At 39.9% G+C, this 26,428-nt stretch overlaps 1 protein-coding gene across 1 annotated transcript; it reads left to right on the top strand.

Moving 5' to 3' along the window:
- Positions 1-19: 19 nt before the first annotated feature.
- XRCC2 (X-ray repair cross complementing 2) lies at positions 20-26,428 on the top strand. Its single transcript, XM_025452085.3, has 3 exons — positions 20-177; positions 15,262-15,343; positions 25,168-26,428. The coding sequence occupies exons 1-3, from the start codon at positions 139-141 to the stop codon at positions 25,884-25,886; spliced, it is 840 nt and encodes a 279-aa protein (XP_025307870.1). The 5' UTR covers positions 20-138; the 3' UTR covers positions 25,887-26,428.

The following is a 26,428-nucleotide window of genomic DNA, read 5'->3' as shown; positions in this document are numbered from 1 at the left end:
CATGCCCGCTGCCTCCCTGGCTGAGGAAGGGCGCAGTGCGCATGCTCCCTTCCGGGTCAGCGGGTCAGCGAGTCTGTCACGGTAAATGGCGCTGGTGGCGGGAAAGTTGAGTGCTTGGTGCGCCCAGCCTTCGGGGCGATGTGTAGTGACTTCCACAGGGCCGAGTCTGGGACGGAGGTGAGAGCTGCCGGGACGGACGCGAGGGAGATGGGAACGGGGCGGTGGGCGGGCGTGGGACCCGGGAGGGCGGGGGAAGGGGGGCGGGGCGCCCTGGCCTGGAGCGCGCGGCGCCCTCGGCGGAGGGAAGGCGAGCGGGGCGGGACTCTTAGCCTCCCCTCCGGCCGCCCGCTCCCGCCTTTGCCCCCCGGGGCGGGCTCCCAAGACCGGAAGTCCCCTGAGGTGGGAGGGCTGACGAGCGCGCTCCGAGGCGGAGATGGGCACTCCAGCTGCGCGCACGGATAGGTGTGCCATTCCTGATCTCTCGCTGCGCGCACGGATAGGTGTGCAGTTCCTCATCTCCCATCCCACTGCGCACACGGATAGGTGTGCCATTCCTCATATCCCATCCCACTGCACGAATGGATAGGTGTGCCATTCCTGATCTCTCGTTGCACGCACGGATAGGTAGGTGTGCAGTTCCTCGTCTCCCATGCCACTGCGCGCATGGATAGGCGTGCCATTCCTGATCTCCCGCTGTGCGCACGAATAGACGTGCTATTCCTGATCTGCTGCGCGAACGGATAGGTGTGCCATTCCTCCTCTTCCATCCCACTGCGCGCACGGATAGGTGTACCATTCCTCATCTCCCGCTGCGCACACGGATAGGTGTGCCATTCCTCATCTCTGCTTGCAAGGTGCACGATCCAGAGCTGTCACATGTTAACTGCTTTAGAAATAGTAAACCCGCAACAGAACCGAGGAAAAGGGGGGATTGCCAGTTGGAGAATTTATAGCCGTCATCCAGGACAGGAGGTACTTGAGTAGGTTGCCTCCCCTTCGCCCTCTAGTTCCTATGTCTCTGCTTATGGCATCTGGGTTTAACCTGGCTGGCCTGGTTTGCATTTCCAGCTTAAGTTCCTCCCAAACCATGCCAGTTCTTTGACGTCCTGCAAGAATTTATTCAGGAATTGAACCAAGAAGTGTCAAGTGCTTATTACTATGTGTCAACCACTGGTTAAGGAACTTGGGAGTAAGAAGCAAAAGCAACAATTTCTGCCATCAAACTAGGAAGGGAGGGTGACTTTAAAGAAATGCAGCCTGTGTGGTAGAGCATGCTGTCTAGTAGAAGGGCAGGTATCACAAGCTAGTTAGGAGGAGGCAATGACTGAAGTCTTAAGAACCTTGTGAAATATGTTAGGTAAGGAGGGGGTGGCAGTCAAAGCAGAGAGTAGCATTTAATGTGGGTTCTGCCTCAAGAGCAGAGGACTTATTTAGGGGAACTGTAGGTAGATCTGTAGTTGGAACAAAGCTAGTGAGGGAGAGTGGGGTTGGGCAGGGAGACCTGAGAAATAGGTAGAGGTGGATTAGGAAGGATCTCTTATCCAGGTTGGGGAGAGAAGCAGTATTCTTAAGAGGAGTGAACAGACTCTTCCTGTGAAGGGCCAGAGGGTATTTAGGCCTTGCAGGCTAAGGTGTTTCTGTCAGAACTACTCAGTCCTGCAGTGCTAATGTGAAGGCATCCATAGGGAGGTGAGCAAGTTAGTATGGCTGTGTTCAATAAAATTTACTTTTAAACTTTTGGATTTGACCTGCTGGCCATAGTTTAGAGCCACTGCAGTTAAAACTTTACTTATTTAAATGATTATTTGAAACCAAGGTTAAACCCAGATGACTTTTGCAGTCAAAACAAGCCTAGTATCAGGGATCCCTGGGTGGCTCAGCGGTTTGGCGCCTGCCTTCGTCCCAGGGCGTGATCCTGGAGTCCTGGGATTGAGTCCCACATTGGACTTCCTGCGTGGAGCCTGCTGCTCCCTCTGCCTGTGTCTCTGCCTCTCTCATGAATAAATAAATCTTTAAAACAAACAAACAAGCCTAGTATCTTAAAAATGGGAGCCCAGCACAGCCCAGTCATTGAACAAAGAATTTAGCGACACATCCTTGACCTGCCAGGTCTGCATGGAGACTCTAAGCCGATTGCCTGGCTCATATTACCAGGACAGAGGGGTGAAGGGGAGGATAAGGCGCTGGGCCATAGGTGCTACTTTATTCTTTTTCCTTTTTGTTAAGAAAACCAGCTAAGTGAATCTCTCTTCCTTTAAGAGTTCTTGGATACTTGATGGCTAGCACTTAATTCGTTTGGACACAGTTATCTTCCTTTGCACATTACTGCAGTACCTTATGGGTTCTACTTTGAGGCATCATGTTGAGGAAGATACTTGAAGTCACAAGCTAGCCCAAGAAACTGAAGTAAACTACTTTAAAATTTTAATTCACTAGAATTACAACTTTAAAAAACAGTAAATAATTCCCACATTTTGTGAGTATTAGGGAAAAGACATTGTATACAGGGTCTTCTAAGAAATTAAAGTTGCAAAAAAATATTTTAACAGATTCTAGAGATGGAATTATGGTAGAGCAGGTAGCGAGTGGAAAACTTAATAATCCCTTGATTTAAAGATCTGCATTTGACTACAATTTATAATAAAATAACCAATTTTTTACCTTTTCTACTGTTAATCTTTATTTTTTACCCTGTTTATTTTTTTATTTTATTTATTTATTTATTTATTTATTTATTTATTTATTTATTTATTTATGATAGAGAGAGAGGGGGGCAGAGACACAGGCAGAGGGAGAAACAGGCTCCATGTCGGGAGCCTGACGCGGGACTCGATCCCGGGACTCCAGGATCGTGCCCTGGGCCAATGGCAGGCGCGAAACCGCTGAGCCACCCAGGGATCCCCTACCCTGTTTATTCTTCTTAACACTTAGCACACCTGACATTTTATGTTGATTTAAGGGTCATAGAGCAGACTTTTCGCTGTCTGTTGAGTTTACTCCTTTACTCCCAGTGTTTAGAACAATATTTAGCCCATAGTAGGCATTCAGTAATTGTTTATTTAGTGGATAAATTTCGTATCTTTCTCTTCCCTCTCCCCTTGTTCTACCTTGCTTCATGTGTCATATAGAAAACAAAAAATTTCACAGAAACTCCCTTAATTTTTCCTGTCTTTCTGTTACTGATTTGTAGTCTGTGCCCATCATTGTTAAAAACATACTTTATATGATTTCAGTTCTTTTAAATTTGTTGAGGTTTGTTTTATGGCATAGAATGTGATCTGTCTTCTTAGAAGCAACTTCAGAGTACTTTGAGGTGCCTGAGTGGATCGGTTGGTTAAGCATCTGACTCTTGGTTTTGGCTCACGTCATAATGTCAGGGTCCTAAGAATGAACTGCCCCCACACCCCCCACCCTCACCAGTCTCCATGCACAACTGGGAATCTGCTTGAGATTCTTTCCCCTTCCCTCTCCTGCTCCTCCCTATAGCATGCAGCATGTGTGCCTCAGTGCACACACAGTCTCCTTCTCAAATAAATCTTTTATTTATTTATTTATTCACAAGCGACAGAGAGAGAGGCAGAGACAGGCAGAGGGAGAAGCAGGCTCCATGCAGGGAGCCCAATGCAGGACTCGATCCTGGGACTCCCTGATCAGGCCCTGAGCTGAAGGCATATGCCCAACCACTGAGCCACCCAGGCGTCTGAAATAATATCTTTTAAAAAAGAAAGTGCAACTTCTCCACTTAAATAGGATTTCTTCCATTCCATTCCTCCTTAAGGATCTTACTACTACAGGTGTTCCCACTCCTCTGGTCATTTTTCTGTCTTTTGTACTTTTAATCTTCTTTTCCACCAATCATTTCCATTGGTATCCTAACATAAAATAACTCCTTAGATGTCTATGCCCCATCCAGCCCCATTCTTTTACTCGGCACAGCAAAGTGTTTGTACTTTGTGTCTGCACATCTTTATCTCCCAGTCACTCTTTAACCCATGGTGATCAGGATTCTGTCTCCCACTGTACCACTAAAAATTCTCTTGTCAAGGTTATCAGCCAACTTTATGTTGCCAGATGCTCATTTCTGAGTGAGCATTTCTCATTTCTTTTAGACTCAAATATAGGAACACAACAGAATGTGTACTTCCTGTAGGCAAGCCGTTAGGAGGGAGGGAGGGAAGGAGGGAAGGGATGATCCATGCATGTCTAGTACCTGCTCTTGAAATAACACATTAGAAAATCTTCCCTGAGGAAGAGAATGAGAGAATAGGAGAATATGCCAAGAGTGTTTCTCCAGCAGAGTTCCTCACATGCAAAGTGAGAATAAGTGTTCAGCCAACATTAAGCTCCTATAATTTTGATTTTGTGCTTTACTGTTTTTTTCTGGGACTGCATATATTTGATTTTTTTTTATCTAAATGAAAATTTGAAGCAGTTTGGTATAAATTCTTGATGAAATCTGAAGAATGCATTTAATGGGATTATTAATTTGTGGGATAGCATATATTTAAAATTTAATCCTTACAAATTCTGCTAGAAATTATAATGCTTCTTACACACCTTCAGAATGGCTAAAATCAACAACACAAGAAACAATGGTTGTTGGCCAGTATGTGGAGAAAAAGAAATACTCGTGCACTGTGGTTGGGAATGCAACTGGTGCAGCCACTGTGGAGAACAGTATGGAGGGTCATCAAAAGTTAAAAAAAGAACTATTGATGATCCAGCAATCGAACTTCTGAGTATTTACCCAAGGAATACAAGAACACTAATTCAAAGGGATACTGTACCCCAGTGTTTATAGCAGCATTATTTACGGTAGCCAAAATATGTAAGCAACCAAGATGTCCATCAATTGATGAATAGATAAAGAAGTGGTACAGGGATGCCTGGGTGGCTCAGCGTTTGGGCATCTGCCTTCAACTCAGGTTGTGATCCCAGAATTTGCTTCTCCCTCTGCCTGTGTCTCTGCCTTTGTCTCTCTCATGAATAAATAAATCTTAAAAAAAAAAAAAAAAGAGGAAGTGGTTATATACATACACTAGAATATTAATTCAGCCACAAAACAATGAAATCTTACCATTTGCAGCGACATGGATGGAGCTAGAGAATATTATGCTAAGTGAAATAAGTCAGAGAAAGATGAATACCATGTGATTTCATTCATTTAAGAATTGAAGAAATAAATGGGCATCTGGGTGGCTCTGTTGATTAAGTGGCTACTTTTGGCTCAGATTGTGATCCCAGGTGTCCTGGGATCCAGCCCTGCATCAGGCTCCTTGCTCAGCAGGGAGTCTGCTTCTCCCTCCCTCCAGCTCCTGCTCTCTCTTTCAAATAAATAAAATCTTGGAAAAGAAAAGAAGCAAGCAAAGGAAAAAGACAAACCAATACACAGACTCCTAATTATAGGGAACAAACTGATGCTTACCAGAGGGGAGGACAGTGAGGGGATGGGTGAAACAGGTGATGGGGATTAAGGAGTGTGCTTGTCCTGATGAGCACAGGATGATGTATGGAAGTGTTGCATTACTATATTGTACACCTGATTGTACACCTGAAACTATATGTTAGTTAACTGGAGTTAAAAACTTAAAAAAAAAATTTGTGTTGCTTAAATTATCAAGTGTATATTTAGTAGTTTTTGCTTTATATGTATTTGTTTTTTCTTCTTATAGGATGATTGCTTTTATTTTTTTTAATTTTTATTTATTTATGATAGTCACACACACAGAGAGAGAGAGAGAGGCAGAGACATAGGCAGAGGGAGAAGCAGGCTCCATGCACCGGGAGCCCGACGTGGGATTCGATCCCGGGTCTCCAGGATTGCGCCCTGGGCCAAAGGCAGGCGCTAAACCACTGCGCCACCCAGGGATCCCAGATGATTGCTTTTAAATATTATTTATAAAAGCATTAGCTCTTCATGGAATGTACTTAGAAATGATGGGATTTAACCATATAGTATGTTATTCAACAATTGTCTTTTCCAAATAATTTTATTTATTTATTTTAGTTTATTTTTTTTTATTTTATTTATCTATTCACGAGAGACACAGGCAGAGGCAGAGAAACAGGCAAAAGCAGAGGGAGAAGCAGGCTCCATGCAGGGAGTCCAATGTGGGACTTGATCTTGGGACCACGGGATCACGACCTGAGCTGAAGGCAGATGCTCAACCACTGAGCCACCCAAGTGTCCCTTTTCCAAATAATTTAGACAAAAGCTTGATTGAAGAGCCAGGCCTAGTACTCTGCCCTGAAGGACAGTTGAGTTTTCAAAGCGGCAAAGGAGCCTGATTTCCCATGTGAAGAGGAATTGGTCCTCTAATTTATGGAACTACCATAAGAGCCAGATTTTGCATCAGTCACCTAAATACTGAGCTGCTGCTTTGCTTCACTTCCTTACTTCAGCTCCTTTCTTACATTCCCTGTGTTATAGCTATTTTTGCCTGAATTTCCTCTACATATGAATTGTTTTAATTTTCTAGGTGAAAACCTAGGCCTGTTAGGGGGCAGGAGTGGAAATATTTAGTTTAGAATGTTGGATTTAGGTAGCCTTTTATACTTCACTGGTTTGTAACGGCTGCTGCTGGGTGGGGTCTGTCTGCAAATATTTAATTAGAAAGGTCAGGGGATGGGACGCCTGGGTGGCTCAGCGGTTTGGCGCCACCTTTCGCCCAGGGCGTGATCCTGGAGTCCCTCGTCGGGCTCCCTGCATTGAGCCTGCTTCTCCCTCTGCCTGTGTCTCTGCCTCTCTCTCTGTCTCTCTCTCTCTCATGAATAAATAAATAAAATCTTAAAAAAAAAAAAAAAAAAGAAAGAAAGAAAGGTCAGGGGAAATGAGCCTTTATCCAAATGAGTCTTATATAGACATTTGCCTTAATGCCATTTGTTTCTGGTTAGTTTGATCTTTAAGTTCTTCCTTCTGCTCTTGTGTAAGCTTTTCTGCAACCAAATGCTCTTTAAAGAGACCTATATGGTAGGTATTCTACTTACTAGGTGTTGAAGGTATAGGATTGCACCAGAAAGGCCTTGTGTTAGTATGAAGAACTTAGATGATATACTCATGGACACGAATATTCAAGGACTTTTGTTTGGTAGAAGTTTGCAGACTATCCAAACATAAAAATCAAGATAGGGGCAGCCCCTGTGGCCCAGCAGTTTAAGCGCTGCCTTCAGCCCAGCGTGTGATCCTGGAGACCCAGGAGTCTCACATCAGGCTCCCAGCATGGAGCCTGCTTCTCCCTCTGTCTGTGTCTCTGCCTCTCTCTCTTTCTTTGTCTCTCATGAATAAATAAAATATTTAAAAAGAAAATCAAGATAGTTTGAGGTTCTTTACGCTCTCCACCCTTCCCAAGCTTGCCTACATGTGCTCTGTTTACCTTTAACAGGCAGCTGAGTTTCTGCCAAACAAAGCATTTCTCCATGGTAAGCCAAAATAGATTCTTTTCCTTTTGAGTTTTTACATCCAGGTGAGGGAGACAGGTTGGTGTAATGTGTTAAGTACAGTAACAGCTTCATGGAAAGAGGTGGCCTTGAGAGATGTGTATTATCATCATTTGTTCAAAAGTCTTGACCTTAGGGGCACCTGGGTGGCTCAATGGTTGAGCATCTGCCATTGGCTCAGGTCATGATCTCAGGGTCCTGGGATCAAGTCCTGCATCAGACTCCCTGCAGGAAACCTGCTTCTCCCTCTGCCTGTGTCTCAGCCTCTCTCTGTGTCTCTCATGAGTAAATAAAATCTTAAGAAAAAGTCTTGATCTTAGAAATTTAAATGAGAGAATAGGCAATGGATTCCACATAGAAAAAAAGCATTTCTCTATCAATGCACATTTTGTGTTTAAAAGAACTATATGCTAAATTTCTCATTCAAAATTGAAGGTGCTTTCCACAAATTAAAACTGCCCGCAAGACTGAAGAAAAAAGCCGACAAGCCCACCTTGTTATGAAATGGCTTGTTAAGGACTTTACTCACTGAGCTGTCTCTAGCAAGATGAGTAAACCTTAGCAACCCCACCTCCCTGAAGACCATTTCTAGCCCTGGGGGTTGGGAGTGCTTCAGGGGCCACCCAAAAAGAGACTGTTTAATGGATGTGTGTCCTAGGTCTCCAGGGCAGGTCAAGGATGTTGTGCCTTAAGGGTGTACTTAAGGGTGTGGTTAAACAAAAGGAAATTCCCAAGAATGTTGGGAGGGAGCAACATGCTCCTGGAGGTCCCAGGTCATTGGCTGGTCCTTGGGATGATTTGTCCAGGATGGCATTAGTCAGGGTCACACACCTTTGCAGCACCTGCCTCTATTTCTCTTGTAGCATCTACAGTACTTTACTGCAGTTTTGTAACCTGCTGACTGTCCCCTATTAAATTCTTTGAAGATGGAAACTGCTACATCTGTGTATCCCTAGCACCTCCCTCAGTTCCTGGGACACTGTTGACTTGGCTGAAATGTTTAGCAGTGGATATCTATACAATTAAGTATTATCCCCATTGCAGACCATATACTTGTTACAGTAATAGTGCTGCCGTTGAAGACATTTAGGGCTCCTTGTTGCTGTTAGAGGGAGTACTAACAGAGATGGTTGAAAGAGGCCAGGTGATTACGTAGACAGGATCTCAGACAGATTTTGGATCTTGGTAGGTCCAAAAACCATTTCATCTCTGTACTCAAATTTTATTAGACTCGCCACTACTGACTGTGAGACATTGTAGCACAGTAGAAGAACCCCAGCCTTTGGGAGCCAGAATAGATCTCCTAAATCTTGACTCTGGTATCTACTAGTTTTCTCATCTGAAAAATAGAATGGTAATAAATACAAACCAAATGTCAAATCTATTAATTAACAATATTAGTGAAACTGCCAAATAGACTAAAATTGTTGTGTCCACTGTGCATTCTTTCCTAAATAGGAAATTTGGCCTCAGAAAGATTGTTGAGAGAATCAAGAGAAATCCATCACCAAGCTAATTGCCCAATGTGTTAATCTTCCCTAAAAGGATTAAACTGTCTTGTCTGGCAGAACTTATTCGGGTTTCCTTTATCCTGGACACTTAATAAACTCTTTTTTGCCCTTCAGAAGCTCCCGATTGATTATACCTGGCTTCTTTCAATAATTCCTTAAATCTAGACATCATTAATTTTAATTTCTATAATAGGTTTGTGTCAGGCCTTAAGGTGTTTTTTTTTTTTTTTAAGATTTTATTTATTTTTTTGAGAGAGACAGAGAGAGAAAGAGATACAGCCAGAATACAAGTAGGCGGAAGGAGAGGGATAAGCAGACTCTACACTGAGCATGGAGCACAATTTAGGTTCAGTCCTATGACACTGAGATCATGACCTGAGCCAAAACCAAGAGTCAGATGCTTAACTGACTGAGCCACCCAAGTGCCCCTAGGGTCTGCTTTCTGCTTTCTGCTTAGGTTTGGAAGATATCTCATCCCATAAAATGGCTTTTATAAACTGTTACTATTATTTGTATCGTAATTTGTAAGGGTAAATCTAGGTTCTGGGATGCAATTTTACTGCCTCTGTACTCTGTATACTCTGCTTTGTCATTGCAAAACATTATTTTGAATATTCTCTTTCTTTTAAAAATTTTATATATTCATGAGAGGCACAGAGAGAAGCAGAAACATATAGGCAGAGGGAGAAGCAGGCTCCTCACAGGGAGCCGGATGCAGGACTGGATCCCAGGACCCTGGGATCACAACCTGAGGCAAAGGTAGATCCTCAACTGCTGAGCCACCTAAGTGCCCCTTGAATATTCTCAGTAGTGGGAAGTTTTCACCCTTTGAAAATGAATTTGATTTTTTAATTGGTGGCGATTCAGATGCAAACTGGCTAACAGCCAATTTAGTGAAGGGAGTAATACATTTTTGTCCAAGTGTCATGTCAGTGTAACACCTCCTTGAACACTTTCTTACAAGGACTTCTCACAGGGGAGAATTCTAAAATATTTTGAGGGATCCCTGGGTGGCGCAGCGGTTTGGCGCCTGCCTTTGGCCCAGGGCGCGATCCTGGAGACCCGGGATCGAATCCCACGTCGGGCTCCCGGTGCATGGAGCCTGTTTCTCCCTCTGCCTATGTCTCTGCCTCTCTCTCTCTCTCTCTCTCTCTCTCTCTATGTGACTATCATAAATAAATTAAAAAAATAAAATAAAATAAAATATTTTGAGCAGTGACAATAAGAATAAACAATTGGAGTAACTTCCTAAGTTAATCATTCTGATGAAGAGGTTAGCCATGTGTATACATGCTTTTTCAAACATTTTGAAGTCCTTTAATTGAGTTCCATCTTGTCCATGAAAGTTTCTGTCTTGTCCTTCAAGCTGGACTGTGCATCTTCTAACTCAGTGGTTCTCATACTTTTTAGCTTTAGGGAGTGCATTAAAAATTATTGAGAATTTGAAAGAGATTTTGTGCATTTTTTGGTGGGGGTTGGTGGTACAATAGATATATAAGTTTCAGGTATATACCATAATGATTTAATATTTGTTTATGTTGCAAAATGATCACCACAGTAAGTATGATGATCTGTGATCAGTAAGTGGTGATCTGTCACCAAAAGAGCTTTTAAAAAAATATTTTAGGGATCCCTGGATGGCGCAGCGGTTTGGCGCCTGCCTTTGGCCCAGGGCGCGATCCTGGAGACCCGGGATCGAATCCCACGTCGGGCTCCCAGTGCATGGAGCCTGCTTCTCCCTCTGCCTGTGTCTTTGCCTCTCTCTCTCTGTGACTATCATAAATAAATAAATAAATAAATAAATACCTTTAAAATTTTTAAAAAAACAATGTTTTATAAAAAATATTTTATTTATTTATTCATGAGAGACACAGAGAGGCAGGCTCCATGCAGGGAGCCCCATGTGGGACTCAATCCCAGGACTCTAGGATCACAACCTGAGCCAAAGGCAGACGCTCAACCACTTAATTACCCAGGTGTCCCACCAAAAGAGCTTTTGTTTTTGTGGGTTATATCTGTCAGTGAAATTGGGAAAATTAATTTTTAAAGTTATTAAATAGCAGAAACAAGAAAGTTTATTAAAGTGAAAAGTATACTCCAGATATCTCTAGAGAGGCAAGCTCTAGAAAGAGAGCTGCACTGAGAAACTTAAAATTTTTAAAATTTACATCCATATACAAGTGACAATAATAATCCCTTTGAATATTATAATAAATATTTTAATGAAAGATAGCTATATTCCCCTAAACAAAAAAATGTGAGGACTGAAACTGTTTTACATATTTTCAAATCTCTTTAATGTCTGGCTGAATTTAACTGGGTTCTCATCTCTTCTGCATCCAGTCTATTACTGTACGTTGTTCTGGTTAAAGTACATGAGGACTATCTAGCCTTTCACAGATAGATACGGGAGTTGGAAAAAGAGGGGGGGATTTGAAGATCTTGTCAGCTAATTGTGGATTTTCTTCTTTGGTTCTATACCAAAACTTGACAAATAGTAGTTTCCTAAAAGTTAATTGCAACGTAGATATAAAATTTTAGCAGTGAATTTTTCATACATTAAAGCCAATTGATTGGTCTGAACACTGGGAGTGAATCTTTTACCCAGGAATATTTTAACATCATGCATTGGTCTTTGGAAATATTGGTTCACTGAATTACACGGATCTTTGAGGTAGTGATGTGTTTTGTTAGATGATTATTTTTAAAAATCACATTCATTAAAACACTGGTGATTCACCAAAAGGACCTTAAATATTGGGAAGCTGTCAGGGTCACAGTACTGGATGAGTTTTCCAAAATTCAAATGTTATCATTGGCAACAAGTACTGTCAGTTTTCTTGAAATGACCAGCGTACTTTCTGTGTTTTCGATAAAATGTCTGCCAAATACCAAAGTCTGTATAATCAAAGTTTGTCTTTTAGTCGTTCTTTTAAATAAAAGGGTAGGCTATGAAAAAAGCATTCTACTGAAATAATCAACTCAAGTGCTTTTCCTAGAGAAAAAAAAAACCCGATTGTATTTCATTTTGGAGCAGAAACCCTTAATTGTGTGTGAAGTTGGGGAAGGCTCTAGGAGCAGCCTTTACTCCAGACAGAATGCAGAGTTCCAGATCCCCAAGACTACACTCAGCTCTGATATTAATTGCAAGTTGAGGGGTCCCTGAGACTGCCTTTAGGTATAGCAATTCAGTAGAAGGACTCACAGAACTCATTGGAAACTGTTAATTCGTGGTTATGGTTCACTACAGGAAATGGATGCAGGTTTGAAAGCAGCTAGAAGAGGATGAAAGTCCGGGAGAATTGCAAATGTAGACCTTCCAGTTGTCCTCTCCTGGTGGAGTTGTGGATGGTACTTGGTTCTCTCAGCAGCAGTATGTGACTGTCTGCCAATCATGGAAGCTCACCTGGACTTTGGTGTCCAGAGTCTTCATTGGGCTCACTCATGGAGACACAGTCAACTGCCCAAACAGCTGACATCACTCTACAGCCCCTCTGATACCTGAGATCAAGTTGACCCAAAGCCCCAACCCTAAGTCACTCTGTTAGACTCTCTGGTGTGGCTGAAGGCCCCCTGGTAAACAAAGACACTTTTATCAGGCAGGATATTCCAAGAGAGTTGGAGATGACCTCTTAGGATCCAAGGGCAAAGGCCAGACCTCTGCAGTCAAGGTTAAATTCTTTACTGCTAGTATGTGGCCTGTGTTATCATAACTTTAAAAAGTAGTCAGGGGTCATGATTTAATACAACTAATACTTTTAACTGCATCATCAAAGGCATTCTTATGAAAAACTAGTTTTGCTTGTTTGAGTTTTTTTTTAAGTGGTGAAGAATGCTGTGTCTGCAGGGACATAGTTTGATGCCACTGCCTTGTTTCTGTCAGCATTTTCATCCACCACTGCTGTTACACTATCAGTGCAAGCGTCAATTTAGGGAGAAAGACAGATTATGTCTTCATCATAGTACCCATGAAACGAGCCTTAACTTCAGATACACCTTCAGAATCTGCTCTAACTCACTGTAGAGAGCACTGTATCTCTTGTGTATTGAGCAGTCTTTACTTTGTTTTGTAATAAAATGTCATTTAGAGGACGGACACAGCAAGTTCTTTGAGGGTCGGTTGTCATCTTCATCTTTGTAGTCTGCATTTTACCTGCCATGGTGCATTGTATGTAACAAAAACTCAATAAACATTTGCTAAATTAATGTATAGAACCCTTTCATCACTTCAGGAAATCTTTTCAGAACTTTTGCTTCAGTTTAAAAAAAATCTAAAGTGACTGCTTTGTTCCCATTTGTGATATGCTCTTTTTTTTCTTTTGTTGTATGGAAGAGTTGTCAAATCTGTGCTGATTTCTTATAAACTTGAGAATCAGCTGTGATAGCTTTGATTACATGTCCTTCATTGACATTTAAATCAGTCATGCAATTCTGTTTGCTGTCATCCTAACTACTTTTGTTTTGGGGGAGGGGCACTCCTCTCCAGATTAGTGTGACAGACTCCATCCTTGTTCCCTTTTAGCCACCGGGATAATCTATTTAAAATGCAGCCGATGATAGCTTGTGTTCTACTTACATTGTGCTTACTTTATGCAAAGCACTTTTTTAAAATACTCTGAATCGTCAATAACTTTGGGAGGGGAGATACTGTTTATCACTTTAATGATAAGATACCTGAGGCCCAGAGAAGGGAGTTAGCAGATCTAGTTCTGAATTCCCAGCTGTCTACTTTAAACTATTTGAGACTGCTTCTCAGAGACTGCTTCTTACACTGTTGCTTACAATCCCTTCTCTTGTCTACAAACCAGAGAACAAGCTCCTAAATATGGCATCTAAGATCTTCTGTGATGTGACTTCCGCTCTTTTAGGACTTAACTCCTGCCTATTTCATACTACGAGCTCTAGCAGTTCAAGTTTACCTACATGCAGAGTGCTCCTTTCAGCCTCTGCACCCTGGCTGATATCACATCTGCCTGTACCCTGATTCAAATACTGTGTATTTGACCTAACAGGTAAGGATCTTGATTTGAATTCAAGTCTCAGGTTTGCCCCTTCCTGTGTGACCTTACGAAGTCACTTATTTAGGCAACTAGAGCCTCATTTTCTTCATCATGAGGATTAAATAAGAATGCAAGCAAGGTGCTTGCACCCAGGGCATAGGGAACAGCAAGCCTTCAAACCTCAGAAGTTCTTGGTGGCGTCATCATTATTCCTAAAATTACCTTTTGCATAGCAGATCTTGCCAATCCTGGTATGCCTTTATGTTGTGATTTATAATGAGAAATATGTATTTGGTCTTTATCCCCATTTCTGGCACAGAGCTCCTAAAAATCCTTGGAATTTCCTATGTGTTCAGACTGACAAACATGTCATTTGTTATGTTAATGAGGTGACTTTTGGACCCCACCTATGGATAGGGACTGGTCATCAGGAGAAGGAGCCATGTGATTAGAAGGTTGGAATCTTCAGTCCCACTCTCTGACCACCAACCTTCTGGGAGGGCAAAGGAGCTGGAGACTGAGTTCAACCACCAAAGGCCAGTCTTGCATCAACCAAGTCTATGTAGTGAAATCTCCATAACACACCCCCCACCCAAAGACAGGGTTGGAAGAGATTCCAGGTTGGTGAACATATAAATAGAGGTGCTGAGAGAGTGATGCTTCCAGAGAATGAAAGCTCCTCCCTTTTTCCCCAAGCCTTCCCTGTGCATCTACTCCTTTGAGCTCTTCCTGAGTTGTATCCTTTTATAATGAATGGGTAATCTAGTAATAAAATGTTTCTCTGAGTTCCATGAGCTGCTCTGGTAAATTAATGGAACCTGAGGATCCTAACAGATGGAGGTGGGAGCTCCTTGAGGATGGCTTTTCTCTACCTTTTTCCTTTGCCCCCTCTCACTACTAGATAAAGAATTTACAATATACAGGGCAGACAGATAAAAAGCTGATATCTGTATAACAAGTGTGGTAAGTAAAGTGAGAAAGAAAAATTGTGACACATAAGAAAGATAAATACTTTGCAGTTAGTAGTTTGGTCCTATATCCCAAACTATATAATCAGCTCTTTTGAGGGCAGGGACTCATTTTATACCTCAGTATTTGATACATAAACAAAAGAATGACGTATTTCCTGAATAAATGAACAGATTTTTCTCCTAAATTTTATTTCCTATTTCATAATTTCTTCCAAATCCTCAAAACTTATTGAGTTTTTAAAATAGACTTTAGGAAAATTGTGTAAATATAGATTTGTAAGATTTTGTATTTTTAGGTAATGAGTTTTTCCTTCTCTTTTTCCTTTTCTTTTCTTTTGCAAGCTCCTTGCCCGACTTGAAGGTAGAAGTTCCTTGAAAGAAATAGAACCATATCTGTTCACTGATGAAGTTTCATCTGTACATGGTAAAAACAATTTCAAATCAAAATACAGTGTCATACATTAAGTCTTATAAAACGTGTTCTTTTCCAACATATATTCATTTATATGTACATACTTGTAGCAAATGGCTATATGGATTAACCTGTAAAATTAAAAAGTGAGAATAGATCATGACAGGACACTTTATCTGTGTCGAGAGAAAGTTTGGCTCATTTGCAGTAAATTTCAGAATAAATACTGACCTCTGTTATCTTGACACGTTATTTGTGGGAGTTTTGTTATAATTTATTTTTTAATTCCTTAGAAGTTTGAGAATCACAGGAAAGTCCTTAGGTACCCTGTTGTTAATATTTCTATAGAAGGGAAAAGACATACCTGCTTGTTCCACTAACACTTCTACACTAGGGAAAACTTACAGAAAGGTACTGTGCTTGCATTGTTTTCTTCTTTAGTGTAAGAAGAGCTCTGTAGAGATATAATTTATCCGTTTAAGTGTGCAGCTTCATGGTTTGTAGTATTCACATTTCTTTACCTGTCACCACAGTTGATTTTAGGACATTTTCATCACTCCAGAAAGAAAGCTGTACCTGTTAGCAGTCACTCCCCATTTCCTCCCACATCCCTCAGCCCTAGGTGGTCACTAATCTACTTGACTCTCTAGACTAGCCTTGTCTGCATATTTCATATAATTGAATTACACAGTATGTGGTCTTCTATGACTGGCTTCTGTTACTTTGCATAATCTTTTCAAGTCTTATCACATTGTGGCATGTATCTGTAGTTCTGTTTATTGTTAAGTAATACTCTGTTGTATGGGTATACCACATTTTGTTTATCCATGCATCAGTTGATGGACATTTGGGTTTCTTTTTGCTGTTATGGATAATGCTGCTGTGGTTATCTGTGTACAAGTTTTTCTCTGGATGTATATTTTCATTTCTCATGAGTAATACCTACGAGAGGGACTTTTAGGTTCCTGTGGCAACTATGTTTAACCTTTTTTGGAACTACCAGACTATTTTCCATAGCAGCTGCACATTTTACTTGTCACTGGGGATGAAGCATAGAAAGGTTCCAATTTTCCCACATCCTGCAAACAAATGTCATTGTCTTTGTTTTTTATTATCCCTTCCTGGTGAGTATGAAATGATACCTCATTGTGGTTTTGATTTACATTCCCTTATGGCTAATGATATTAAGCATCTTTTCATGTGCTTATTGGCAATTTGTATGTGTGATTTGGAGAAATGTCATATCTTCTCATTTAAAAAAAATAGGTTGTGTTTTTATTATTGGGTTGTAAAAGTCCTTTATATATTGTAGATACAAGTCCCTTATCAAATATGATTTATAAATAGCCTTTCCCACTCTTTTTGTTGTCTTTTCATGATCTCGGTGGTGTCCATTGAAGCACAAGGCTATTAAATTTTTTTTAAGGCTTTTCATTTTTATGAAGTCCAATTTATTTATTTATCTTTTTGCTCATACTTTTGGTATAGCTAGGAGGCTATTGGCTAATCCAGGGTCAGGAAGATTTATGGTTTTGTTGTTACTGATTTCTATTTTCATTCTTTTCTGTCAGAGAACATACTTCTGTGATTCATTCTTTTTAATTGGTTGAGATTTGTTTTATTGCTGAACATATGGTCTATCTTGAATGTTCCATGTGCACTTGAGAAGAATGTGTATTCTGCTATTGTTGGATTGAGTGTTTTCTTGATGTTTTGTATTTCTGGTTGGTTTCTAGCATTCAAGTCTCCTGTTTCTGTGTTGATCTTCTACCTAATTGTTCTATATGGTATTGAAAGTGAATATTGAAGTTACCAACAATTACTGTTAAATTGCTTATTTCTCCCTTTAGTTCTTAGTTTTGCTTCATATATTTTGGGGCTTCATGCACTGTTGGGCATTTACAAGAGTATTATTATACCTTATTGATGGATTGATTCTTTTATCATTATAAAATGTCCTTTGTCACCTCACACCCACTATGATAGTTACAGTAAAAAATAACGAGTGTTGGGTGAGGATGTAGAGAAATTGGAACCCTTGTGCACTGTTGATGTGACTGTAAAATGGTGCAACTACTGTGAAAAACAGTATGGAAGTTCCTCAAAAATTTTAAAAAAGAACTGTCATATGGTTGACACATCTCAGTGGCTCAGTCAGTTAAGTGTCTGACTCTTGATTTCCACTCATGTCATGATCTCAGGGTTGTGAGATGGAGCCCTGCAGGTTGCGTCTGGGTTCGGTGCAGAGTCTGCTTAAGGTTCTTTCTCTCCTTTTCCCTCTGTCCCTCCCCACCCCCCCACTACCCCCGCTTGTGTGCCTCTCTCTCAAAATAAATAAATGAAATCTTTTTTTTTTTTTTAAATAAATAAAATCTTTTAAGAAAAAAGGAAGTGCCATATGATCCAACAACTCCACGTCTGGGTGTATCTCCAGAAGAATAGAAAGCAGAGTATTGAAGAGATAATTTGCATACTTACGTTCATAGAAGCACTATTCATAGTAGCTAAGAGATGGAAACAATCCAAATGTTCATTGACAGATGAATGCATAGACAAAATGTGGTATATGCAAACAAGGGAATATTATTCAGCCTTAAAAGGGAAATCCTGTCATGCTACTATGTGGATAAACTGGGAGGACATGCTAAGGGAAATAAACTAGTCACAAAATGAAAAATACTGTGACTTCACTTATATGAGGTATCTAAAGCAGTCAGATTCATAGGAACAGAAAGTAAAATGATAGTTACCAGGAGTTGGGGGAAAAAGGAGACAAGGGGACTTGTTCAGTGGGTTCAGAGTTTCAGTTTTGCAGGATGGAAAAGCTCTGGAGATGTTTTACAAGAGTGTGAATGTAATTTAACACTACTGAACTATACTTAAAAATGGTTAAGATGGGGATCCCTGGGTGGCGCAGCGGTTTGGCGCCTGCCTTTGGCCCAGGGCGCGATCCTGGAGACCCGGGATCGAATCCCACATCGGGCTCCCTGTGCGTGGAGCCTGCTTCTCCCTCTGCCTCTGTCTCTGGCCCCCCCCCCCCCTGTATGACTATCATAAATAAATAAAAAAATTAAAAAAAATGGTTAAGATGTAAATTATGCTGTCTTTAGCAAAATGGAAAACAAAAATATACTTCTTTTTCGTCTCTAATAACAGTTGTCTTAAAGTATATTTTGTCTGATAATAGTATAGCCACATCAGCTCTCTTTTGGTTACTGTTTGCATGGCATATCTATTTCTATCCTTTTGTTATCAATCTATTGTGACTTAGTGATGTGAAGTATTCTTATGGTAGATAGCCTACAATTGCATCAGGTGTTTTTATTCCATTCTGCCAATCTCTGCCTTTTGTTTGGACTATTTAATACATTTATAGTTAATGAATTACTGATAAGATAGGGTTTACGATTACCATTTTGCTCTTTTAGGTAGTATTATATCTTTTTTGTTTGTCTTTTCCTCCATTACTGTCTTCTTTAATGTTAAGTAAATATTTTCTAGTGTACCATTTTATTTAGTGGGGAGAGGCAGAAGAAGAGGGAGAGAGAATCTTTTTTGGGGGGAGCAGGGGGAGAGAGTCTTAAGCAAACTCCATACTCAGTGTGGAGCCCACCATGGGCTCCATCTCACAACCCTGAGATCATGACCTGAGGTGAAATCAAGAAGCAGGAGTTAAGACACTTAACCAACTGAGCCACCCAGGTGCCCCTAGTGTACCATTTTTATTCCTGGTCCTTTTACTTTATTCCTTTTACTTTATTTTTTTGTGTTATTTTCCTAATGGTTGCTCCAAGGATTACAATTAATATCTTAATTTAAAGCAATTTAATTTAGATACATATCTTAATTTCAATATTTCATAAATACTTTGCTACTAGGTAGCTCTATTTCCTCCCCCTTCCTTTGTGTTGTTAATAAATTACATATTTATATGTTGTATGTCCATAAACACTTCTAAAATTATTACTTAAAATTATTCCTTAATGCAAGAAATTAAAAAGCCAGTACAGCAGAGAAATTAAAATGTATTATAACAGAAATAAAAAAATTACTTAATTCATTTGTTTCTTAAGTCAGATAAATGGGAAAAGGTGACAAATATAAAATATGTACTGTCTTTCATACTTACTTAGGTAGGTTGTATTTACCGGTGGTTGTTATTAACTCATTTGGATTCAGGTAACTCTCTACTGTCCTTTCATTCAACCTAGAAGATTCCCTTTCATTCAACCTAGAAGATTCCCTTTACTATTTTTTATAGAACAGGTCTGTTAGTAAACAATATTCTAAACTATCAGTAAAAGACAAATTTTGACTAACCATGTTAGACAAAAGATTGAACTTTGTATTCTATCAGAAAGGATGTTATTAAGTTGGACCTTATGAAACTGACACTAAAGCATGAGTTGGCAGCACCACTTATACATTTGAATATTACATTTGTAGAAACTTTAAAAACACCATCATGTTCAGTCAGTAACAAAAAAGTTTATCTAATTTGGATTAACACCATCTTAATTTCAATATTTTATAAATAGACATTTTAGCTGTAAAACTAGTTAAATGAATACTAATTGGAGCAATAGCAGACTTAAGACTGGTATTATAAGCATTATTTATCAACAGTAGTTTATCAGAAACCATATAAGGAAGGTCAAAGTGAAGCAATAAGAGAGTTAGGGATTATAAGAAACTCTAATGCCATTCTAAACATTTCTATATGCTTTTTGTAGTAGTTACTCTGTACTATATACCAATTACCTCTTCCATACCATAATGATTGTAATCTGCAAATACAACATATTTGTCATACAATTAGTAGATTGGTACCAAGATGATGTATTTTTTTGGCTTCTCTTTTTTATCCTTATTTTGAAGGATCTTCAGATTCATAAACTCACTCTGACAATCTGTTACCCAGATCCCTTACAGCATTCTATTTGTGAGAGCAACTATCAAGGCCAAACCATCCAGATTTTCTGATTTAGTTTAATTTGTCAAGTGCCAAACTGTAGAGGTGTTTTTTTGGGTGTGTGTGTGTGTGTGTGTGTGTGTGTGTGTGTGTGTGTGTTTGGGGGTGGGGGTAGGGGTGGTTTTTTTTTACTGCAAGTTGTCATACTCAATACTTTTGAATGGACAAGGGTACAATTTCTGTTGTAGCAGCTCTCAGAAACATTTGAGACAGTGACTTCAAATACAGCTAAAAGGACGGTGCCCCTCTGTAGAACATCACGTTTGAAAAAGATTTTTGTTGTGAGGATTAGACAGTAAATGTTTCTAAAATCAGCAAAACTGACTTCAATTCATCATTAAACATACTTGTAGGGAATCTAGGACCTTAATGATAATATTTATGTGTAATTTGCAAGTTGCATATTTTATTTCCCCACTTGTTACAAATGACCCTTTTACTGCCTTGCTGTTAATCTGTAAAAGAAGAAGAGTGTTTTTATATACCATTTAATAATTTCCTAACCAAGGATTTCACCTTAATCTTTGCCTCATCTCAATCATGCCAAACCAAGGATCTGCAGAACTCATATACTACATCATCTATTTCTTAGTAATGTGTGGATTTAGCAAACCTTGTTAAACCGTGTAAGCAAGTGTTCTTAAAGGCATAACTCTTTTGAGTTATCCAAAAGATGTTAATGAGCACCACCTCCTCTCCAAGAAAATATCTGGCAAGGTTTTAATTTTTTTCCTATTCTGAGAATTCCAAAAACATCCAGAGAGAGCTCTCACAGTTACCCTCTGGCCAGCGTCACGTATTTCTGTCTTCCTGTAGAGTCTCTTCTCTTTTACTTCAGAATATGTTGCCTTTCTCTTACCTTCGTTTGACTTCATTTGACTCCCCAGCGTCATGAACCTGCTACTGAATATTTTTACTTTTTTTTTTTAAGATTTTATTTATTTATGCATAAGAGACAGAGAGAGAGAGAGAGAGAGGCAGAGACACAGGCAGAGGGAGAAGCAGGCTCCATGCAAGGAGCCTGACATGGGATTCGATCCCTGTCTCCAGGATCCCACTCTGGGCTGAAGGCAGCACTAAATCGCTGAGCCACCAGTGCTGCCCATATTTTTACTTTTTAAATGAATGTAAGCCATCATATTTTTTCCCTTATTCCTCATGTGCCCTCTGCCTTCCCTTCAGCCTGGTTCTTGGAAGAACACTGAGTGCTCCCTGGAGTGCCCTTCCATCTCTTTTCTGAATATCTGATTTTGAAGTTTGTTTCATAAAATAATATTTGTATTAAATGTGGTTTTGCAAACTACACATTTTTTGCTATAAGGTACTATCCAGGACCAGTTCAGTGATCTGTTCCCAAACTGCAATTTTTTTACTTTTAGAAATTTTGTGCTATTGAATGTTATTTAGTACAGTTTCATTTTCTTGAAATGTTTTGTAGTCTGTTTCCTCCTAATTTTTTTTAAGATTTTTTATTTTATTAATTCATGGAGACACAGAGAGAGAGAGAGGCAGAGGCAGAGACACAAGCAGAGGGAGAAGCAGGCTCCATGCAGGGAGCCCGATGTGGGACTCGATCCTGGGTCTCCAGGATCACTCCCTGGGCTGCAGGTGGTGCTAAACTGCTGCACCACCGGGGCTGCCCTCCTCCTAATTTTTAAATTTTTTTTTTTTTTTTTTTTTTTTATTTATGATAGTCACAGAGAGAGGGAGAGAAAGAGAGACAGGCAGAGGGAGAAGCAGGCTGCATGCACCGGGAGCCCGATGTGGGATTCGATCCCGGGTCTCCAGGATCGCGCCCTGGGCCAAAGGCAGGCGCCAAACCGCTGCGCCACCCAGGGATCCCCTCCTAATTTTTATATTAAATTTCTGTTTTGTATGTCTTCATGCTGACTCCTCTAACGTAGATGTATCCTAAAAATTGAGTTTTTGACCTCTATTCTTAATTTTTTGTTCATTCTCACCCACGAAATTGAGCTGTTTTCGGTTTCTGTGTAGCTTACTCTCTGATCATTGTGGCTACATATTGATCATACATAATAAAACATTATTATTGTTTTGAATCTTAAATTCTAGTGGTTATAAAACATTTTTCTTCTATGACACCCTAGCTAACATAGCCTTTTGAAAGCTAAATTCTTGTTAGGATATTTATGTGATTATGTGACTTTAAAATCCCTGCTTTCCTTATGTATTTGATTTGTATGGGTACTTCCAACCCTGTCTCTGAGAAGAACCTTTCCATCGGTACGTTAGCTTTACCCTTAACCTTCTGAATAAGTGATGGGGGCTGAAAACCTGACACAAACTAGTGTCAGCACGTCTTGAGGGCCAGGTCTTATTCTTGCTTGCGTCCTCTGCTGGTCTCTTGTTTCACACCTGCTGGACTCTGGGAAGCAATGCCACACCTCTATCTCTGTCCCCTACCCGACTTGCTTCCTTTCAAAATGTCATGTTCCAAAGTCCACTGTGGACCTTTACTCCTTACCAGATCAGGACTTATATTTTCATTTTTTAGATGTCTCTCAAGAAGTTCTCAAAAAAAAAGGTAATCTGATGAAGTGCATCCAAAAGATACTGTGTTTTGTGCTGGAGATGGAATAGTGAGGTTCCAACTTAAAGTAGCATACAGGAAATATAATGAAATAGGCAAAATCACACAGCATGAGGGATGCCAGCTGGCTCTGTCAGTGAAGTGTGCGGCTCTTGATCTTAGGGTTGTGAGTTGGGTGTAGAGATTTTTTTCCCCGAGATTTTAAATTTTTAATTAATCTCTCTTTAAAAAAAATTATAGAGCACAATAACTGTGATGATGGAAGGTGATAAAGTTTGCTTTCTTTACCTCAAAGTATTGTTATTAGGACCAAATGAGGTATCATGAAGTTGTCCCTTTTCATCTGTAAAGTACGATGAAAAAGTTAGTTACTATTGATTGGCCTCTTCTGCCATTTCTGGGGAAAGAAGAGAAGGTTTGGTGCAGTCTAATTGGCTTCCCCATGTGTTTCTCTGTGGTTCACTGTGTCCTCCAAACCCTTTTTAAGATTAATCTTGCTAAACTTCAGCTTTCCTTCACTACCATTAATATCTGTTCTATGTTAATGTTTCATCTAATGCATGTAGTTCTCTTTCTATCATATAGTGCAGTGAAAGACTTAAGGGAAAGATAACAGCTTAGCTCCTCAGTCATTATAGTAGGAGAGTAAACTGAATATCTGGCTTAAATAGTTTTTATCACTACGTTAACTTTCAGTAAGAGCATCAGTGAACAATTGTTATTGTGAAAATAGTTTTACTCCTTGAGCTGGGATCTTTTGGGGGAAGGGTGAGGAAGAATCCTCTTTATTTAAATTTTGAATTGCAAATTACATGTGAGGTTATGGTAGAAACTGATTGAAGTTTGATACTACCTTAAATATTGTACAGTGGTAACATGCTAGATTTTTTTTTTACACAATGTGAATGTTCCAATCTATAATGGTTTATTAGTAATAACAGGAAATAAAGTAACTGGACTCTCAGTAGACTGTAATTTGCTTGGGGCCCAAGAATCTGCATTTTTAACACAGTGTTTCCAATTATGTGATTCAGCCATAAATTAAATGGAAACAAACCAACAAGAATTGGAAGGCCGCTGTTCAGAGTGGATTTTGAGGAGCTCTGGAGGCAGGAAAACTTCCCCAGGTGTTTAATTTGTGTTGTCTTCATTGGAAGAGTTACTGGAACCTATATAGTAAAGATTTGGAGTCTTTGAAGTTCAGGGTAGTTTACTTAAATTTATAATGCTAGGAAAATACTTTACAGTGCAGATGTCATTCCAGCTGGGCACAATTTCAAGAAATTCATGTAGCAGAGAATAACTGATAGCATTTTAGAAATGTGGACGGATGTTCTCAGCTGAGGGACGCTATTGGCATTTAGGCCTAAGAGCTGTGGACTCTTATGGCTCTGTATGTGTGAAACTGCACAGTCAAGAATTGTTCTGCACATAATGCCAGTAACACTGAGAAACCCTAGTTAGGGATTGTTTCAGTGTGTAATGAAGTCCAGCCTAGTGGCTTACCTGAACCAGGCTTATTTTCCTCATCTCACAGTGGTTTAGAGGCAGGCCCTGCATAGCTGGGTAGGGTTCTGTATTGTCATCAATGTCCTGGGCACCTCTTGTCTTCCTGTTCCACCATTCTTAGGGCCCACCCTATTTAGGGTGTCCCTTTTATACTCACCGCTTCAGCGTGGCTGCTTCCCCTACAGAGTCAGGGGTGGCAGAGCAGAAGTGGGGTCTGTATCAGGAGAGCAAAACTTAGAAACTCCCAACAGAAATCTAATTGTGTCTCATTGGCTACAACTGTGATATCTCTGACCCTTTTCTGCAAGGGATACTGAGAAAAATGGTTTTACAATTGGGCGCATTGCCTTCCCTCGTACCCTCAAATTGAGGTTTAATACTTAAGGAAAAAGAGAGAATGTATATTGGGTAATCAAGCGCCAGAAATGGTGTGTACCATAGTAATCAGTAGATTTTTGAAAGACCATAGGTCTGGCACTTTAGTAACATCACCAGTTTCAAGTGTGAGTGCATGTGGACCCCTCCCCAGGAGATTTCCTTGGGTGCCCTTCAACCCTGTCATTCTGTTTTTCACATTTTCTTGATGCTAATTAGTAGCCAGCTCCTTTCCCAGAGGTGAAATTTAATGATTCAGTTTCCTTATGTATTTGAATTTGCTTATATGGACCCATTTTGGCAAATAGATTTAGATTTTCTTTCGCATTCCAGTAAATGTCTTTTCAAACATTGTTGCAGACTTTTCATTCTGTAGCCTACTGTTACCGTGCTGCTGCATTTTGACTGACATTTTTAAATTTTACACAGGTGATATTCTTGAATTTCATGGTCCAGAGGGAACAGGAAAAACAGAAATGCTTTATCATTTAACAGCACGATGTATACTTCCAAAATCGGAAGGTGGACTGGAAGTAGAAGTCTTATTTATTGATACAGATTATCACTTTGATATGCTTCGGCTTGTTACAATTCTCGAGCATAGACTATCCCAAAGTTCAGAAGAAATGGTAAAACACTGCCTCGGAAGGTTGTTCTTGGTGAACTGCAATAGCAGCACCCAGCTGCTCCTCACACTGTACTCACTAGAAACTGTGGTTTGTAGCCACCCGTCCCTCTGCCTTTTGATCTTGGACAGCCTGTCAGCTTTTTACTGGATAGACCGTGTCAATGGAGGAGAAAGTGTTAATTTACAGGAGGCTACTCTGAAGAAATGTGCTCAGTTCTTAGAGAAACTTGTAAATGAGTATCGCTTAGTACTTTTTGCAACAACACAAAGTATAATGCAGAAAACCTCAAACTGGACAGAAGGACCTTCTTCTGCCTTTAACCATCCGAAGGAGGCAGATGCAGACTATAGACCCTATCTCTGTAAGGAGTGGCAACAAGTAGTAAAGCACAGAATATTTTTCTCCAAACAAGAGGATTTTAAAACCAACCAATTTTCTTTAGTTTCACGTCATTTAAAAAGCAACAGTTTAAAAAAGCATACTTTTGTTATTGGAGAAAATGGCATTGAGTTTTGTTGATATGTATCATAAAATAGTGTTTTTCAGGATATTCAAAATTTTTAAAGTCTTTACTGAAATAAAATGATCCAATTATAAGGCTTTTTTTTTTTTAAGATTTTTATTTAGTTATTCATGAGAGACACAGAGAGAGAGAGAGAGAGGCAGAGACACAGGCAGAGGGAGAAGCAGGCTCCATGCGGGGAGCCCGACGTGGGACTCGATCCCAGGTCTCCAGGATCACACCCTGGGCTGAAGGCGGCGCTAAACCACTGAGCCACTGGGGCTGCCCCCCCCCTTTTTTTTAAAGATTTTTATTTCAATTATAAGGCTTTAAACTCTGGGAAAATTAAATAATATAAGTGTCTCTACACAGAATGGATTTTTTTTTTTCTTTCCAGAATGGATTTCTAAACTAGTACAGTAAAACTGTAGACTATTCTGTTCTTAAGTTGTTGAAGCTAAATCAAAGTGCTGGTAAAAAGTAAACTGTATATTAAGCCTGTTTTAAAACTAAATAAATAATCTACACGTTGCAGCCTAAATAAAATGAACTTTTATAA

The sequence above is a fragment of the Canis lupus genome, chromosome 16 (assembly GCF_003254725.2).
Source record: "Canis lupus dingo isolate Sandy chromosome 16, ASM325472v2, whole genome shotgun sequence".
Lineage (NCBI taxonomy): Eukaryota > Metazoa > Chordata > Mammalia > Carnivora > Canidae > Canis > Canis lupus.
Note: the sequence above shows the minus strand (reverse complement) of the source record. Positions and strands in the feature narration are given on the sequence as shown.